Here is a 19,863-nt window from a genome sequence, read left to right as displayed (position 1 = left end):
GGCTAGGAGAACAATAGTGCACAATAGATGGCCTTTATTCCGTCAGGCTTGTGTGGCTAAAATTTTTGCTTGTGTGTCTATTTTAACAAAAGGGAGAACAAAGGGGTAGACACACAAGTATATCACCGTGAGGTCGTGTGTCCGTCCGTCCGTCTGTGCGTCCGTGTGTGATCAAAATGTTCAAAATGCTACTCCTTCGCCATTTCTAACCCGATTTTGATTCTGTTTGCTTTATATGATAGCACTACATGGGAGCTTTGAAACTTGTATATAGAATTTCAGTTGTGACCTTTGACCTTGACCTTTGACCTATATTGTACATTTTGCTTCAAAATGCTACTCCTTCGCCATTTCTAACCCGATTTTGATTCCGTTTGCTTTATATGATGGCACTAGGTGAGGGCTTCAAAACTTGTACACAGAATTTTGACCTTTGACTTCTTTGACCTTTGACCTTGATTTTTGACCTATATTGTACATTGCCTACAAAATGCTACTCCTTCGCCATTTCTAACCCGATTTCGATTCCGTTTGCTTTATGTGATGGCACTAGGTAAGGGCTTCAAAACTTCTACACAGAATTTTGACCTTTGACTTCTTTGACCTTTGACCTTGATTTTTGACCTATATTGTACATTTTGCTACAAAATGCTACTCCTTCGCCATTTGTAACCTGATTTCAATTCCTTTTGCTTTAAGTGATGGCACTAGGTGAGGGCTTCAAAACTTCTACACAGAATTTTGACCTTGGACTTCTTTGACCTCTGACCTTGATTTTTGACCTGTATTGTACATTTTGCTACCAAATGCTACTCCTTCGCCATTTCTAACCCGATTTCGATTCCGTTTGCTTTATGTGATGGCACTATTGTAGGTGAGGGCTTCAAAACTTCTACACAGAATTTTGACCTTTGACTTCTTTGATCTTTGACCTTGATTTTTTACCTATATTGTACATTGGCTACAAAATGCTACTCCTTCGCCATTTCTAACCCGATTTTGATTCCGTTTGCTTTATGTGATGGCACTAGGTGAGGGCTTCAAAACTTCTACACATAATTTTGACCTTTGACTTCTTTGACCTTTGACCTTGATCTTTTTACCTATATTGTACATTTTGCTACTAAATGATACTTCCGGCGGGGACATGTATTACGCACCGCGTAATTTCTACTTTTCCTTGTTTAACTAGTGTGTATGATAATTTGCATATATTGCCTGTACACATGTTACCCATGAACATAGACCCAACTGCTAAAGACTCATAAAATATTTGTGCTATATTACTGGAATTGTTAGCCTGCCATGCTATCATTTTTGTTGGGTGTGTTATTACCGTTATGCTTGGATTATTCAGAGCATTGGTTTTTCTACTCAATGACCATGATAGATACATTTGTATCTTAAAAATCTGTCCCTAACACGATTGATTTATGTACTGCTTGAATGTGAAATTATAAAGATCACTTTGGCATTCCCTTGTTAATATGGAGTTACTATAGATCAGCAATGATATCTAATGTTGAAAATAACATCTGTTTATCAATATTCATAGTTTTTACTGTAATGTGTCAGTGTGTGTGTGTGTTTGTGTGTGTGTTCATGTGAGTGTGTGCATACAGGTGGGATATACTTTTTTTTAAAATTTCGTATGATCTGCTGAATACTACTCAAGAAGGTCGTACAGGCTGTACAGCTGATCATATGGCCAGTGCCATAATGCTGCAGTTTGAGAATCAGTTGAAATTTACCTCAGCACTTTCATGTGCTGAAGGAATGAAATGTCAGTCATTTTTCTTTTACAATGAATCACTACAGTGCACTCCCGTTATAACAAACATGGTTATAACATGCTGAAAACAGCTCAATTTCCCAATATTGAAGTCATTTGTTATGCCATAGGTCAGGTTTCCAGCTGTGTGGGGCCGAGCAGAGACCACTCTCTAGTAAACCTGAAATACACGCAGCTTGAACTCCCAATTTCATTGATGGTATCTGCCAAATGCTAGAAAATCCTTCAAATATCCAAGACAATTCACTAACCACCTTCAAAATTGAATCATCTGTTCCTTGTGTCATTATCAACTTTTCCTGCAAGTGTCTTTCAAATCTGTTCACAACTTTTTGAGTTATTTTGCAAACAGACAAATCAACCAACCAACCAATGCCAATGAAAACATACACTGTAGCCTCCTTCCTGGGCAGAAGTAGTGAATGTAACAACTATTGTCTGTATAGTTCCTCTGAAGAATCTAATGTAATTTGAACTTGAATTTGAGCATATCAAATGCAGTCATTTACCCTGGTTCTGTAACCTGGTAGGCGTGAATAGTTTGAGTTATGAATTTGCCTTAATCAACTCGTGTGCTCTTTTGCAATTGCATCAAAGAGATTTTTCTCCTCCTCACCACCACTAGAGGGCGAACTATACAATGGTGTCTGAGATACAACTGTATCACAGGGGCTGCCATTACCCACTTAGTAAATGGCAGACTTTGCGCACTCAAATTTTTAAACTTTTTTACAGCACGTATTTGAACTTTTGAACTTCATTACTGTAGTGTGCACTTTAATGCCCCGTCACTGTACAGGCATGCTAATCTGGAAACATTAAACTGCATATTATTTGAATATGATACCACTCTGAAGCAAATAATGTTCACACAACAATAATATTAATAATGTACAATGTAGGGGCTACTCTTAAATGAATCCCACAAGGATTGGAACAATCGTCCCCCAGCATTTCCACTGATTTCCTTGCCTGATTTTACTAGCCATCCCCTTTCATAATCTGAAAGTAATACTAAGGTTCATCATTACACACCTTCTTCTCTTTTTGGCTTTAACTCTTCATTTTTTTAATTTTTTTTTTTTTGGGGGGGGGATGGGGATGGTGGAGGGGGTTATTAAAATTGTCCACTGTCATCATTCCAAAAAACAACTCTATTTAAGGCAGATTTTACTGCTTGAATTGCTTACAAATGTTAAGTCTGGTATAGTTCACTGTGCCATACTGAAATTTTTAAGTCGGAATAGAAAAAGTGGAAGTATATCATGGAAAAAGTACATAGCCCCCCCCCCCCCCCCCAAAAAAAAAAAAAAAAAAAAAAAGAGAGGAAAAAAACCCAAACTTGAGGGCTAGGCACTTCCTTTTTTGTAACAGGAGAAGCCTAGTGACAACATAATCTTTCAGTTTCATTTCCCTTTTTAAGGGTCAGCAGGAGGGGAATAAAGTCCAAGTACCTGTTCATTCAATCCACTGCACAATCTAGTGACTGCCACATGTTCTTTTATGATTTTCAGTACTTTTCTCAGAATGACCTTCTTGTTCTTTGCACTGGGGATTGCCTTCTTATATATTCACATCACTGAGTCTGTGTGTATTTCATTTATGATGTCATTTTGGGGAAATTTTTGAAAAATTGCCACAGCTATCTCAAGACAGTTTCAGCAGCTGTGAGATGCTCGTTAGAGTACAGTGTATATTTAGTTGATTTTCCACATACCAATACCAGTCTATAGAAAACGAGAGGGGCATTTCACGAAGCATTTTGTATGACAAATTGGTTGGACAAATTTGCTCTCAGCCAATCAGATGTAAGGATTTCAGTAGCTTATATAACAATTTGTCGGAAAAATATCCGACCAAAACGCTTCATGAAATGCCCCCCAGGGAGGTACAGAGAAGGAATGGAATCTCTTCGCAATTTGTGCAGATTTATTTGTAGGATCTATGGCATGACAATTGAATGCTAAGCATTTCACTGGCTTTGATGTTCCCTGCTCCAAGATGCTCTTCCATAGAGTTTGAAAATGGAAACCAAAGAGGGGGTTCTCAATTTTAATAATTCTAAGCTGTATTTCAGAGGAAATGTTGAAATTCTGTATGAAACTTAAAAGGACAAGTTCACCTTCATAGACATGTGGTATGCAGCAATATTAGTAGAACACATCAGTGAAAGTTTGTGGAAAATCGGACAATCTGTTCAAAAGTAATGCATTTTTAAAATGTCTGCACAATCACTGGCACTGGATGAGAAGACTACCACTACAGCGTATAATGTCAGATGCGTACAACGTTTTGGAAAATAAAAAGAGAATTTCACAAAACTTTACTTTTTGAATTCAGTACACATTTCTTCAACTTGTTACTGACGTATATTAAGGGTAATATTATTCCCAGTGTCTTCTAAAAGAGAAAAGTCGAGTGACCTTTTGTTATGCAAGAAAAGTGGAAATATTTTAAATTTTCTTTATATTACTTTCTTTATATTGTTGTACGCATGTGACATCAAAAGCTATAGTAGTCTTCTCATCCAGCCGTGACTGAACAGAATCTTAAAAATTTCATAACTTTTGAACGGATTGTCCAATTTTTCTCAAACACTCACTAATGTGTTCTACTGCACTGCATTCACTCCACCCAAATGTGTATGAAGGTGAACTTGTCCTTTAATGGTGATCTTGTGCAGAAGAACTTTTTGAAGGTTTTCCTCAAATCTCCATGTTATTTTAAAATACCCCCAGACTGAAAAAGGAGTATTAGCATAAATCTCATTAAAAAAGTTAGCGTATTAACCATCTTGCACACATTTGTGCGTAATATTGTTGGCCAGGTTTAGCACTTGAATGTTAAAACTTTTGAATGTATTAAAGTAATTGGCTAATAAATGAATGTGTGTCCCACATGTTAAGTAGCATTTTACAGTTAAAAAGAAGACAAATTTTTACTGATTTTCTTCGCATGTCCTATATTGCACACTGATTAATTTGCTGCCAAAAATGTTAAGGGACTGCAAATTGCTGCTGGCTCAGTATGTTGTATTTTAGGAATGATGCACAAGTGCTTCCATTTTTCGAAACACCTGTGATACTGCGCATAACTTCTTAGTGGCATGGAGCATGTGTGCAAAGGAGAGATTCTTGTTTCTTCAAGGAGGTTTGAGAAATGGAGTTCCAACTGTCTGTAAACATTCAAACAGCTGTTAGTTTTCTTTTGACATACAAAATAATTCCACAAGTGCATTTGTGACTTTGATGATCATGGTTCGATGACCGTCTTTCTTCACGAGCAAAGAGATGATTTATTTCGAATGCTAACATAATGTCGGCTATATGTTGTTTGTTTTTTGTATTAAAGGAAATTATGATTCAGCTAATGATAAGGCATACAGTATGAAAAAGAAAGTAACTCCTGTCCAGGATTATAAATGTCAAAAAGTGTAAATCTGCGTTGTACGTTGTGAAAATATTTGAGCTGCACCCTTACAGGAAAGTCAATTTTATCATCTTTCCGATCACTTCCCACAAATGAAACTGATGTGATGTAATCTTCAAGATATAGTTCTTTATTCATTTTTGTTAGATTAGTGTAAAAACATGTAAAGTCGAATAATTTCAATTATTATTTCGTCCATTTTTTTTTGAATTTTTATTCGCACATCCCTATGTCTGTACCTTTATGTACCCCTTATGTTTCATAAGAAGGGACAGCGGTAAAGTAATTACCAATACCATCATAAAGCCATTTATCTTCCATTGAGAGTGATGAGTCATGATACAATGCCACATAAATCAATTGTCTTCCTATCTGTGAGGCAGCTCCAGTTTAGCACGTACCGGTACTTCAAATATTTTGTGTTGGCGGCATCAAACATGGGATCAAAGGGAATAATGCTGTTGTTATAAATGTTACTCCATCTCTTTAACCTCCTTGGTTTCTTTTCTAACACCTCCCTGGGCACATGTCGTGGATGGGTACAAGGTTCACCTTGTTTAATTAAGCAGAGCAGCCAGTCAACCCTATCAGGGCGATCCCCCCCCCCTTCACTGGAATAGTTACAAGGTTAGAGTAAAGATTAGGTTTAAGGTTAGGTTTAAGGTTAGAGTTTGGATTAGGTTAAGGTTTAGGTTCAGGATTTAAGGTTAGGGTTAGGGTCAAGGGAAGGGTCTAGGGTAATTGCCCAGGGGTAATTGCCCTAGACTCCAGTCAACATCTTTTGCCTGTCCAGACAGACCATTGATCTGTTGGTTACTTTTCTCAGGAAGTTTTCCGTTCACATTATAATCGTCCACTCTGGCTTCTGTAGCAACATGTGACACAGTCACCCTGTCGCACATTATGCTTCCCAATCTTTTCGAAAAAAACATGAACTGATGAACAGCTGAGAGAAAATCAACCTGGGCCCTATTTTATGAAGAGTTGAAATTGATTATAAAGTTGATTTCTATTGTAAGTCTGTAGCAGTTTGTGTGTTAAGGAAATTTAAAATCGATTAAATATCTTCTGTGGAATGAAACAGGGCCCTGAACTTTAGTTGAACTCAGACTCATGATAACTATATAATGAATAGACTCATCAGCTCAATCACTGCAATAGCTGCAGCATTATCAGCAAGGATGCCAAATGTTCCGATTTCCGCCACACTTTCTACCCACAATGTAATGTACGGCCATAGCGTTTTGATGGATTGTCCAGTCGAAATGAAAGTCTCGTTCACACTTGTGCTGAAATCCCTCTACAGTATGTTTGTAAAGTCCAATAGATTCTAGGACTTCAGTCAAGTAGTGAAACCACTTTTCCATTTGGTATTTCGTGCTGGGCAAGAAAGTGACATGCTGAGAAGGCCATGAGACACACCTCATTATTACTTGTCTCCTTCTTTGTTTCAAATTTATATTTTGTATCCGGTGCAGACATGTCAGGCATGTCAGTAACTCCATATAATATACACTTGATGACATGAATCTGAATGTAATGTAAATTATATGTTGTGTATTTTCTCTCTTTGTTGACATGAATGGTTTTTATGATGTATTGAATTTAAACAAATCAAAATTCTGCATGAAAGGCCGATACTCTCTTGGTCCATTACCAGCTGTGATATATTGTTGCTAATACATGTAGCACATTTTTGAATTGAGACTGCTTTTGGCTTTCTCATTGACTGCATTTTATCAGTGCCATAAATCTCAGATTTCATTTTTTTCATTTGTTGAGTTGTGTATACTTAGTTATGCCGTGGTGCCTGTTTATTGTATAAGACCAACCAATTCATCCCATTTTTTTTTTTTTTTTGCAGAATGATAGATGTTTATCAAGAAGCCAACAATAATTGAATCTGACCCTTGAAGTATACATTTGCTTTTGTTACACTTGTACTCTAACTTAGAGACTAACCTTGGCCTTTGCCATCAAAAGGAAGTTTTATGTGTACAATTTAACTGGAGCAACAGGAACTTGAGAGGAAAAGAGTTCGGAAAGAAATGAAAGGAAGAGAAAGACAAGAAGAACGGAGAAAGAGTGCTGATGATGAAAGCACAGTAGGGTGTCGGAAGAATTGTTTTTTCATTCTTGTGTCTTTATTTAAATCACAATTGAAGGCAGAATTGAAGTCAGAAGCAAACATTGTCCATACTTCAATGATATAATCTTCTACCAAACAATTTGATCCTTTGAGATTCAGGTAGGCCTATAGCCATTGTGATTAGATGATGATTTTTATTTGTATAAAAAAGGGAAAAGTGTTGCGTTTTTTACATTGATTTAATTATTGAATGGTAAATGCATCATTGTCCGGTATTTGCAAAGGTACGATGACAACTAAAGAGCATATTCCAGACGTTTTGACATCAAACTGAAAGTGTAGTGCTGTTACCCACTGGTACAATTGATCTTGTCTTTTGAACATGTGTGGGATCAGGAAAAAAAAAAAAGAAAAAAAAGAAGAGGGGGATTGGACCTTCTTCTTCTGCAGTATCGACTGTCATTTTGCATGCCAGGGAGGTCATGTGTAGACTTGACCTTACAGTAATTGTATCCCGTTGTGTTTATCTTGAAATAAGTTTGTTTGCTCATAAGGTCTCTGTGCACACAAGACTTGGGCACACCTTGGACGGGCTGTCCCTCAGATGCATGTTACAAACACATTCAAGGAAATTCTGTGTTTGTGAGCATGGAAACATGTCCATGTTTTCAAGAGCCAGTTTACAAAATCTGTAAATCTAGCCAAAGTACATTAACATTTTTATTTTAAAAGAAATCAAAGCACAACACTGTGTACTCTCTAAAGGACATCTTCAGACACAATTAACAGAGGGAAGTTGTGTGTCGTGTGTTCATGTGCACATGCATACTTCATTGTGTGCTGATGTTGCAAACAAATAAAGGTCCTCATTCCAGATAGGACCCTTGAGAAACCACCAAGAGACCCAATATTTGTAAGATCTCTCAGAAGGCTCCAAGACCAGACAAGAATATTATCTATGTGGAATGACCCTCTATTACTTAAAGAAAGAAAAATAAATGAGTGTCAAAAGACTAATTTAAGTAATTTTTCAACATATTTCTCAGATCTCTGAGGAACCCTTAAATTATGATTGCTGAACATTCACTGAGAGACCAATACGACCATAGAGAGATTACTGAAAGACCATCTGGCATACACTCCCTGAAATCTTCACTTAAGATCAATCAACATCTCCTAGAGATGTCACAATAGTCTTGAGATGATCTCTTGGTGATCTCTCCGTAATCTTTTCAGTAATCTTCTCAACAAAAAAAATGCAGTTGTCTTCATTGAGAGAGTGTTGAAAATAAAGTTCAAGACCAGTCAATCCCTCGAATGCTCATTTCAAGGCTGCTAAAACAGTGCTTAAAGACCACTGGAAGACTGCCAGGAGACTATTTGGAATGGTTTCAAAACTTTTTTGAGGCCATGGAGACCATGAAATTCACTGAAAAATCAGATCAGACCTAAAATATTCAACAACTATTAACACACATACACTCACTGGGTGCGCAATGGTCAACTTAACATTTTTTTATCCTGCAAATCCAACCTATTTGAGACTTTGATTTGCTGACCGTAATGAGTAGTTACAGATATATTGTCAGTTTGACTACCAGTAGTAATTTGTACTGAACCATGGATTGACTAGGATGAAAGAGGCAGCCTCAACTGTAACCTGCTCCCTGGTAGGCTCATTGTCACAAATGTGAATATCCGCAGTTGCGGCAGAGTTTGTGACAGTTTGACATTATTCAGGATGAATGAACGAAGGCTCGAGCCTGTTCGCAAGTCCTGAATGTGAACAAGTTTGCCAGGGACAAGTTACCTTAGATCATGGGCTGTACAGTCAAAATTGGCTTTTTGCTGGCACTGCTGTTCCTGAAGATGCTGTAGGTTTGCTCTTTTTGTGTGACATTGCGTTTATTTCAACCTGTTGAGGATGAGTCCCGAAAATACTCGGGCAGGTGTCTATGGGAAATGCGTGTTGTAGCAAAATCAAACCGTCCTCAACAGGTGAATGGGGGAAATTGCTTCGAACCTGTCGTCAGCGTAAGAGCTCAGCAAGAGACGGGATTTTGCTGTCGACAATGGTTGTCTCAGACATACACAATTAAAGATGGCCACGTTACCACGCACATTTTGACCATCAGCCTTTAATTGCTTTCTTCATTGTTTGCTTGACAAATTTGGATTGACTGCTAAACAAAGCAGTCATACTGGGGAAAATGGGGAGATCACGTCGTGTGTGTTAAGCCCCACTTCTCTGGGAACGCTCTGTGTGTCGATGAGGTGAAATGTGGGCTGTTGTCGCTGGTAGCTTATTCTGGTACACTCGGCTTTGTGAAAATCTCTTGTGTCATACCTGGCGATTTGTGTGCCAGGACAGTAGTCACACATAGTTGCATAGGCTCCATGACATTTTGCATCTGCTGCAACCTTTCCTGCTCCCATGAAATATCTGCAAGCTACATGTAAGCCAGAAATGAATTTTACCCTCAAACTTCCCTTGCCCGTATCCTAATTTTCACTTCAAACTAAGCCTAAACCCCTATTACATCCTAACTCTTGGTCTTTTGAGAAAATATGACCGCAGCTATTGTCACAGGAGCACATGCCATGTCTCTGTTATATTAAAGCTGAAGGCATAACAACTTTTGGTGGAGGCAGCGTAGCACAGCTGTGAATGGCATATCATCTGCAGCATTTGGCTTGTGATCAGATTCTACCTTTAACTGCTTGCCATAGGCAGATGTATGAAAACGCTCATGCACGAACACAACAGCCAACACAAGTTTGATCCCTCTCAATATTAGCGTAGCTTGTTTCTGCTTCACTGACTGCATTTGATGCAAGTGTGATATAATCCATGAATAACATTGCTCCAAGCCCGCATGAAGATGTGTTGACCTCGATAGCTATTTTGTTGCTCAGATCAAAATATCATAGGGTCGCAGATTTACAGATTTTGTTCACGTATGTCATCTATATGCGTGCTAGTGACTCTCACGTTCTCCGTGCGAAGCTGTTCTCTCGTTGAAGAAGCTCGTACAAATCAGGTGTGACGCAGGCACACATCGTCGGAGTGAATGACCATGACGAGAAACTGTTGCGGCGGCGTTCTGTCACGTGGTGGCGCCATATCTCTCACGGCACCACCTTTGCAGCATATGGCTGCATCCTCTGTTCATCTTAGAGCGTGCAGATAATGATGCTTCCCGCTTCTGTTTTCATGGCACGTCTACTGCTGTTGAATATGAATCCCTGGCAGCGATTTCCATCGGGTTGTGGGGGTTCCGTCGTCATTGAGAGACTGCTCTGAGACACAATGATGTCATCGGCGATACTGATGGTGACCTTTGACAATTTTCCTGGATCTGATCTATTCCATAGAATCTGACGATCCATTTCATACTACTAGAACATATCAACACTGGCTCATGGCCAATCCAGATGGCTTGCCGTCTGCAACAGCAGCAGTCCAAATTGGCTTTTGAAGGTCATGAGAAGGACACTCTCCTCGTCAAAGTGTATTGACCAATACCTGTGCCTGGAATCCAGTCTGCTAGAAATCTTTGTACCATTGCACAGTGCTCATGCGTGCTGTCTAATTTATCAAATCTCTGTGAACCTTTGTACCTAGGAGCTCAATTGTGTGTGATCTGACAGTAGTAACAGTGTGTGTGTGCTCTAAGGTGGTATCACCTAGTCTGTGAGCTCAGGTCCTTAGGGATCCAGTCAAGTCTGCCTTTGACCATTTGCCGCTCATAATATTAGCGATGCTGTTTGCCCAATCTTTGGGTTCTGTGACAGGTTGAATGACATGGAGTTTTCCCGTGCTGTTTAGTTCAGCTTTCTGCTCATCTCGAAGGTGCATGGAGGACCCACGATGAGTGGCGTGTGTACCTCGGGCTGTGCGCCCTCGCGCAAAGATGTGGTGTACGGATATTCATGTCGAAAATCAACGATTGCATCAAACGGTTTGTCAAATTGTTCCAGATACTATGATGCCAGAACTTCCATACAGGTAAATCAACTCTTCTTTTTTTTTTTTTGGTTTTACAGGCGGTATTAAAGAGCAAGTTGAGCAAATCCTGCAATTTCATTGGTTGAGAGCTGTGTGTTTATCTCTACTGGCCGCACGTTGCCTCACTGACAATGGCCATGGTAAACATGTCACAGTACCTTGCACTTGAATGAAGAGTTTGCGCACAAAGCAAGCATTGGTGCACTTACAGAGCTGTAAATGCCTATTGCTGGCCAATCATGCATACAGTAGTACTGGTACGTACCATGAATGGATGGAAATACTGGATGCATGCTTTGCATCTCTAGCAAGCCAAAAGGAAATTCATCCAGTAAATTTGCTATCAGGTTACATTCTAAAAAAAAAAAAAAAGGATTTCAAGAAAGAACAAATGTCTCCCATTCTGTAAAACAGATAATGCCTGTGTTGGCATTTTGGGCATAAATAGTAATAGTAATTAGTATCGCGATATTTTGTATATATTCTGTATAGTTATGATATAATGTCCAATATGTGTTATACCCTGTATATTTATGAGATAATGTCCACTATCAATGTGGAATATGAATAAATTTCATTTCAAATTCAATTTCAGTGTGTATATGTGTGGTAACTCAGCCTTGGATTGTAAGGAGTTTGGATTGTAGGACTCTATATATGCATGCACATCACGTTGAGATGGCTTATGGCATGATTATAATATGTCTCCTCTGGATTTGTTGCTATGGTTTCGACCATGCCCAAGTCCGTGGGGAGAATGGCTTTGTCTGCAGACCAGCTATTGCATTTCCTGCCGTTGGCAACTGCAATTTTTTTGACTGCTTGAGTGTATGTTCTACTGGGAATAGGAGGTAGTTTCCACTGCAGTTCCCACAAATCTTATCTTGCCTTACAAGTGTACTTTTCTTCACAGTGCTGACAGTAGCTGTTTGATTTACAAGACTGATAATTGTTCGAAGGGGGTTATGGCAGTCTTATGTGTTGGGGGTGGCATGAGGTCAATGCATTGTTCATTGTTTCAGCGCTTTACATCCTCTCTGACCATGTCGAAATGGCTGCCCATGAGGATAAGCCATTTGGCCGGATATTGGAGAGACAATATAATGTGCACTGTGCATGCATTGTTGTAATGATTTATAGACCCAGAAATTGCGCAGTTGCACGAGCCGACTAGCTCAAGCAGCTGGCAACGGGCCACCTATTAAACTGACAAGCGTGCAGTGTGCATTGGGTAAAAAAAAATATGTGGTGATTTGTGCATGTCACATACAATTTGTAAATTTTCTTGTGTTGTCCGGGCTACACTCCGAATGTGTCTTGACCACCAATGATGTATACTGTAGATACATTTACCTTTTGGTGTGGTGTGTACGTATTATAACCAAATCATGCAGTATCTGTTGGAAATATGCATCATGTATTGTTGATTATTTTTTCTTCATTCGCCTGCACCCTGTTAAACCCCAGTCAATTCACACACACACACACACACACACACACACACACACACACACACCCACACCTAGGAGCTTCATGTGTAAGTTCCTTGCACACACGCACACGCGCACACACACACACAAATCTTCCAGACCATTAATTCCCTCCAGCTGTGACATGTATTCATGTGGAATGTGTATCCTCCTTTGATTACCTAGGTACTTGAACAATATTGATAGTAATGATACATCAGTTATGCATTTGCTTTTGGTACAATCCATTGCTTTTCAAGCGTACCTGCTTGCCTCAGCAGCATATATTCAATACATGTACAGTGGTAGAGCTCACGAATTATGACAATTGACTTCAGACAAAATCAATATGTTCAAAAGATGGAGATGAAATTACCATGAGAATGCTATTTGTTTGTTTGTTTGTTTTTTCATGATGTACCCTGTTGAAAAATGTAGTAAAAGGCATAATTTACCATTTGCAGATGAAACAAAAACCCAGCAGTAGTGCTTTAAAATAGTTCCAAAGTGTGAGTTTGGGATAGAAACAAGCACTGTATTTGAATCCATATAATCGATGTTATAGTATATTGTTAGATAGACAAAATGTGAAAAATTAGCTATGATAAAAATGTTGACGGAATTAACCGTCTACAGTTATGGTTTAATGAGAAGAATCACTAATATCTCCTTATATTTTAGGCTTAAGTGCAATTTTTTTTTTTTATGGCAGGATGTTTTGTGATACAACATACCTACACATAAGCATCAAATGTGATGTCTTGAACATTTTTTAAATCACTGTTCCCAGAGGTATAGAGGACCTTTAAGATTGACTGTTTTTTTGCTATTTTATAGTCTAAAACAGGTGTCTCATTAGCATGGAGACTTCCCTGGTCTCTGAGAAATTTGCGAAAGAATCAAACATATTTGAATTTTTTTTCAGAAACTATATTCCAGTCGCCAACGTGTCTTGGAGACGTCTGTCCGACATCTCCTTAGTCGCGGCCAAGTCACGGCCAAATTAAAGAGACTGATTTTGTCACCTTGTTTGGTGAGAGAGAGAAGATTACTTCAGTTTATGATGTCATATAACACTGTAAAAAAAGAAAAGAAAGTAAACCCTTTTCAAGTTCATATTTCTTGTAGAAAATTTGGCTAAATATTAATGTTTTATATATAGAGATCATGTTAAAAGTAAATAAATGTTATATTGCCTATCAACCTGGTACAGGTCAATATAAAGGCAAACTTTCTGCATGAGTGAACACATTTATTTAGCTCTTCCAAAGCACAAAAGTAAAAATTGCAAAAATGGACAAGTTGTCATTCATGCATATATGTGCTCTTCAATGTAACAATGATAAAAAAGACCATTTGACAGAATTAAAATACAAATTAATTTGTAAAAATCTATGATCTCTACAATGCCATTGTAGCCCGCAAAGATACAGAAAGGCGAAAAAATAATAGAGAAAATGAGGACTCTTCTATCAAATCAAAATTCAGATAGCCTGAAAGAGGCAATGAATGATAAAAGTCATAGAAATTTCAAATTTTGTTTCAAATTGAGAAGCGTGAAAATGATATTTGGTTCTTGAATTTGTCTCATGAATTCTTAACTCTTTATGTGCCACGTTTGCATGCCTGACTCAGTCGACGGAGTGCCAAGTTCACACGTCCTGCTCAAATGCACAAACCCGCCCAAAAGCGATTGATAAATTGCCAAATTCCAAAGTGCAGTGAAAGCGTTAACTTTCTCATTATTCCATTCCTGTCACATGTAGCGTGCATGATGTGGTGATTGACTATCAAGTGGTGTTCCCTACTGGATTTGTGTGTAAATCCTGAGTTTTTGTGGCTGTTTTGTGTACAAAAGTCTTGCCTCTACAATAATCTAGCTTCTGGTCATCTGAAGAAAAAAACAAACAAACCGAAAACATAAACATAGATTTGTCTTTCAATTTATGTCAAAGTAAAGCTGGGCTTGTTGAATACCAGTACAACTTTTCTCATTAAAGGAGATCCGTGGCTAGTAACTGATCAGTGGGAATCAGTGGGAATGCTGGGGGATGATTGTTCCAATTCTTGTGGGATTCATTTAAGAGTACATTACTATTGTGTGAAAATTATTTGCTTCAGAATGGTCTCATATTCAAGTAAGTAATGTGCAGTGTAATGTTTCCATGTTAGCATACCTGTACAGTGACGGAGCTTAACGATTGCCATCAAAGATAAATGTGCAAGACGCTTTTTTTTTGGTTAATATCACATAATGCGTTGCCATGGCAATGTCAAATTTTCGTAAAAAATTGTGGATCGAACTACTCTCTCATATATTGAGCAATTAACTTCAATTTGGCATGTGTGACCGCTATCACAGGCAGATGTGCAAGACACCTTTTTCATGAGTATTTCTTAATGCATTGCCATGGCAACAGCAGATTTTCATAAAAATCTTACAAAATGTTATGGATTGAACTACTCTTTCTGTTTTGTAGCAATTCAGTTTGAATATGGAATACGCAATCAGTGTAATGTGTAGTTGTGCAGAACACCTTTGATGTGTCGTTAATAAATCTGTTGCCATGGCAACAGCATTTTTTTTTACCAATCATACAAAAATGTGTGGAGTAACCTAACTTTTTCAGTTTTTAACCATTTGGCTTGAAAATTGGCAAATTTGACCACTATGGTACGTAGATGTGCATTTTAATACTCTCTCGTCATTTCTGATCAATGCGTCGCCATGGCAACAGCATAGTTTGAATAAAAAACATACAAACATATTGTTTATTCTCAGCCTTAGGGCATTTGACTTGAAATTTGGCACATGTGACCACTATAGACATGTGCAAACTTAATCTTTTGTCGGTGGTGAACAATGCATTGCCATGGTAACATCTTTTCACTAAAAAGCAAACAAAAATATTGTGGATTCAGATAGCTCCCTCAGTCTTTGAGCATTTAGCTTGAAAGTTGCACATGTGACCACTATAGACCGATTCAAGCGACTGTTCATGGAAGTGCGCCCTTTTAAGGCGACGCCATAACTGGGGGCCAAACAGGTCGGGTCGGCAAGCGCCCTGCATGCGTGGCAAGGGTGCCAGCGGCAGCCTGTACTTTTACCACCCGGCGCCAGCCGGCCAGCTAGCAATCTCTGGCGCTGGCAGCGATCGACGCACATGGCTTTGTGACAACTATAGAGTCTACATTTTTTTTTCCCTAGCTAATTAAAAATAAATAAAATCAAACAACTTATACCGACTACAAGCGAATGGGTAGATGACATACAGTTGTAGCCAAAACTTGAATTTCAAGGTAAATATCGGTACGATCCGTGAATGTTTGTAGACTCTATTTCTTTGGCGATGACTTGGGTACTCGCGTGTACTAGTAAGCCCCGTATATTCACATTTGTGTATAAGAGAATAAAAACCGCTGGGGAGAATTATTGCTAGGCGCAGGCAGACGTCTTGCTAATAACCCTAGGCTGTTGACAAGTTAACTGATATAATTAAACACAAATAATGAATAAGAATCTTGAGCTAGATATGGCGCAATAAATTGCAAGCTTTCAGTTAACTTAATCTTTTTAGGGCAGGCTTTTGCCTTTACTCGGGAGTGTCGGGCCAGCAGGGTAGAATCTGTCTAACATTAGATCTTGTCTAGAATTCTAGGCAAGAGTCCAGTCTAGATCTAGATTTATTGACTTCTAGAACCCTACATCCTATATCATTTTCGGTTGTCAATAACTTCAGGGAAGCCTAACTAAGTACGGTAAACCAAACGGAATATAAATCTAGGCATTTCTAGGCCGTATTCATGCCTAAACTTAAGTTACGACTACGTCGCCTTATGTCTACAACCAAAACTTCTACTGTTTTAGGTCTAAGTAACCTTGCATAACATCACGCTAACGCCTAATATTGTAATCTACAAAAGTGATTTTTAAATCATACGTTTTTACTATGATTATGAAACGGATGTTTGCCACCATCCATGGTTAAATATTTATAAGTGTCACTTTATCAAAAGTCAAATTCAGAGTTCCAGGCCAAATTGAATAGGGCCATAGGCCTATGGTCAATTCAGTGCTGAACATTGAAGAAGTGAAAACAATATGTGACCGTGCACCTCAAAACGAACATAAGGTCGCACACACTGATTTTGCGTGAGGACTGAAAATAAGGGAAATGGGTCAACCTACCCGAACTTCATTTTTTTTTATATTTTCTGAAAGAGCGGGTTTTCTTCTACATTATGCTAAAATTTGGTATCATAAAACGGGCAGGAAAGTGTGTTTTTTTAGCAGTTCATCTCGAACATTTTTGGTAGAATAGTGTGATTAGGTGTGTCTTTAGAATAACTTTTACATTTCTGAAAGACCTTGTCCACACTCTTCACTTTCAACTCTAATAACTTTTGAAAGGATAGTGCTACTGCTTTGAAAGTTGGCTTTAATTGTGGACAAAATGTGTTAATGAGGCGTGTTTGATTTCAGTTTAATCTGATAATCCCTTCATTGTTGTTACTCTGGTGGTTTACTTCCTGTTTTTTTGTCCCATTCATCCCACAGCCAAAGATTAAGCAAAGATTAAGTAAAGATTAAGCGCTTGAATAGACACTGTACTTCACAGCCTCTTTTCTCAATTCACACTTTTCCTGAGTTTGTGCTTTCTTTCCAATATCTAAATAGGTTAGGAGAGTCCATTTGATTTGAGTTATACATCATTTTAAAGCTTAACGTCTGCTCTTTCAGAATATGGTCTTAACTAAAAATTCATGTCTGGCGACTTTTTGTTTGTTTTGAGGTGCAGGGTCACAAATCAGAATTTAACGCATCTTGAAACATTTATTCAGCTGTAGTGTAGGCTGTAAAATGTTTGTGATAATAATACAGTCTAGCCAGGAAGTGTATTCTAACTTTGGCAAGTAGAACACCAAGGATTAAAAAAAAAAACCAGTGAATTATCAAATTCTTTGATCTACACTTATCTTCTAAGATGAACAACACATTTTACGAATATGCAGTGATAACCTAATTAAATAGAGAATCTAGTAGACATAGTTTGTTTCGAAATCTGTGCATTTTCATACCGTTGTCTTTCACTTAATTGTCTTTAATTTTGCCTTAATTTATCATGCGTCAGCGGTGTCTGAATTTCATACACTGCTGTGCAGCTTCCATTTCCATTTTTTTTCTGTTATTTGTGCACCCAACAACTGCACAATTTGTTTTCCTTATCCTTCCTTTGAAGCTTTCATTGTAGATCAATATGTTTGAATCACTCAATTTGTCCAAAAGAAAAGCATGAAAAGCCGCTGAATGACTTTTCCCACAGTGAGTAAACAATCACAATATTAGCGTGGTGGTCGCCGGCGCCGCCGCGGCGCAGGGGTACGCTAGGTACGCTAGGCTGCTGAGCTGCAAGTGCAACTCGCTGGGTAGCTAGCTCGCTGGAAACCCCCGTTGGCCCCCAGTTATGGCGACCGTTATAGCGCCGCTAGCGGCGGTAGGTGAATAGGTCATCGAAATTGAATCGGTCTATACTGGTAGTATGTAGATGTGCATACATAATCTTTTGTCATTGTTGATCAATGTGTTGCCATGGTAACAACATATTTTGAATGAAAATCATATAAAAATATTGTAGATTCAGTTAACTCCCTCAGTCTTTGAGCATTTAGCTTGAAATTTGGCATGCCTGACCACTATGGTACAGGTGCAAACTTAAGTTTTTGCTGTTGTTGATCAATGCATTTCCATGGTAACAGCATATTTTGAATGAAAATCACACAAATGTTGTGGATTCAGGTAACTCATTCAGTTTTTGAGCATTTGGCTTGAAATGTGGCACATGCAACCACTATAGTGCAGAGATACACAAACTTCATATTTCGTCATTGTTTAGCAATGTGTTGCCATGGTAACAGTGTATTTTGAATGAAAATCATACAAACATTTCAATTGTCCTAACTCTCTCCATTTTAGAGCATTTTGGCTTCAAATTTGGCTCATGTTTACATACATGTAGATATGCATTACTAAGATGTGCAAAGATTACACTGGTCAACAACAAATTTGTTGTCTGCGTATTTTCAGCTAATTTAGGGTAAACCTGATGCGCTGAATCCAAAAATCACATTGGTTTTGCTTAATCAGGTCAAGTTTTTGAGCTAGGGCCACATGTCGTTTTTTACGTTTTTGTTCACATTAACGCATGTGTGGAGCATTTTAGAAGAAATCGGTGGGGGTAAAATGCCATTTTGATTAATTGTTTTGATTGGAAATGTTTATTTTAATGACAAAAAGTATTCGGGTCCGATAGTTCTAGGTGATTATGTCGAAAAGGGATCAGTTTGTAGTCATAAAAACCTTGAAATCTTCACTCACTCAACTACACGTACACTGAAGGAGAAGTATGAAGCAGTGAAGTATGTGCTGGAGAAAATTGGTTATGATCAGCGTAAGTGGTTTATTTGTGTTGACCTGAAGATGGTGAACTTTTTGTTGGGACAACAACAACAGAGTGGCTTCACCAAGTACCCATGTTTTCTGTGCATGTGGGATAGTAGGGACCGTGCTCAGCATTACACGAAGAAGGACTGTCCTGTACGAGAGGAATTGGTGCCTTGCAAAGAAAGGAATGTCATCAACGACCCTCTGGTGGACCAAGACAGAATACTCTTCCCACCGCTGCACATCAAGCTCGGCTTAATCAAGCAGTTCACCAAGGCTCTGGACAAGGATGGTGACTGCTTCACTTACTTGTGCCAGTGTTTTCCAGGATTGTCCATGGAGAAAAAGAAAGCTGGCATCTTTGATGGTCCTCAGATCCGTCAGCTCATCAGAGATCCAGAGTTCGAAAACTCAATGAATGAAGTGGAACTGGAACCTTGGAAAGCATTTGTTCTGGTAGTGAAGAACTTTCTTGGCAACATTAAGGCCAGAAACTACGCAGAACTTGTCAACAACATTCTGACTGCTTTTAGAAACCTTGGCTGCAACATGAGCATCAAGATGCAATACCTATTTTCACATATGGACCGGTTTCCTGAGAACCTGGGTTCAATGAGTGACGAGCAGGGAGAA

The 19,863-nt window shown here is 38.6% G+C and overlaps 1 protein-coding gene across 1 annotated transcript in view; it reads left to right on the top strand.

Moving 5' to 3' along the window:
• Positions 1-11,181: 11,181 nt before the first annotated feature.
• The window catches only part of LOC139730997 (iron-sulfur clusters transporter ABCB7, mitochondrial-like), a 31,006-nt gene continuing 22,324 nt past the window's right edge, over positions 11,182-19,863 (top strand). Inside the window, exon 1 of the mRNA XM_071641872.1 lies at positions 11,182-11,319. Within this exon, the coding sequence (XP_071497973.1) occupies positions 11,182-11,319 (138 nt within the window). The remainder of the gene's footprint in view (positions 11,320-19,863) is intronic.

Source organism: Diadema antillarum, unplaced genomic scaffold, assembly GCF_040938485.1.
Source record: "Diadema antillarum isolate AM-2024a unplaced genomic scaffold, OU_Dant_1.0 scf00000022, whole genome shotgun sequence".
Taxonomy (NCBI): domain Eukaryota; kingdom Metazoa; phylum Echinodermata; class Echinoidea; order Diadematoida; family Diadematidae; genus Diadema; species Diadema antillarum.
The sequence above is the reverse complement of the archived record's forward strand: the minus strand, read 5'-3'. Positions and strand labels throughout refer to the sequence as shown.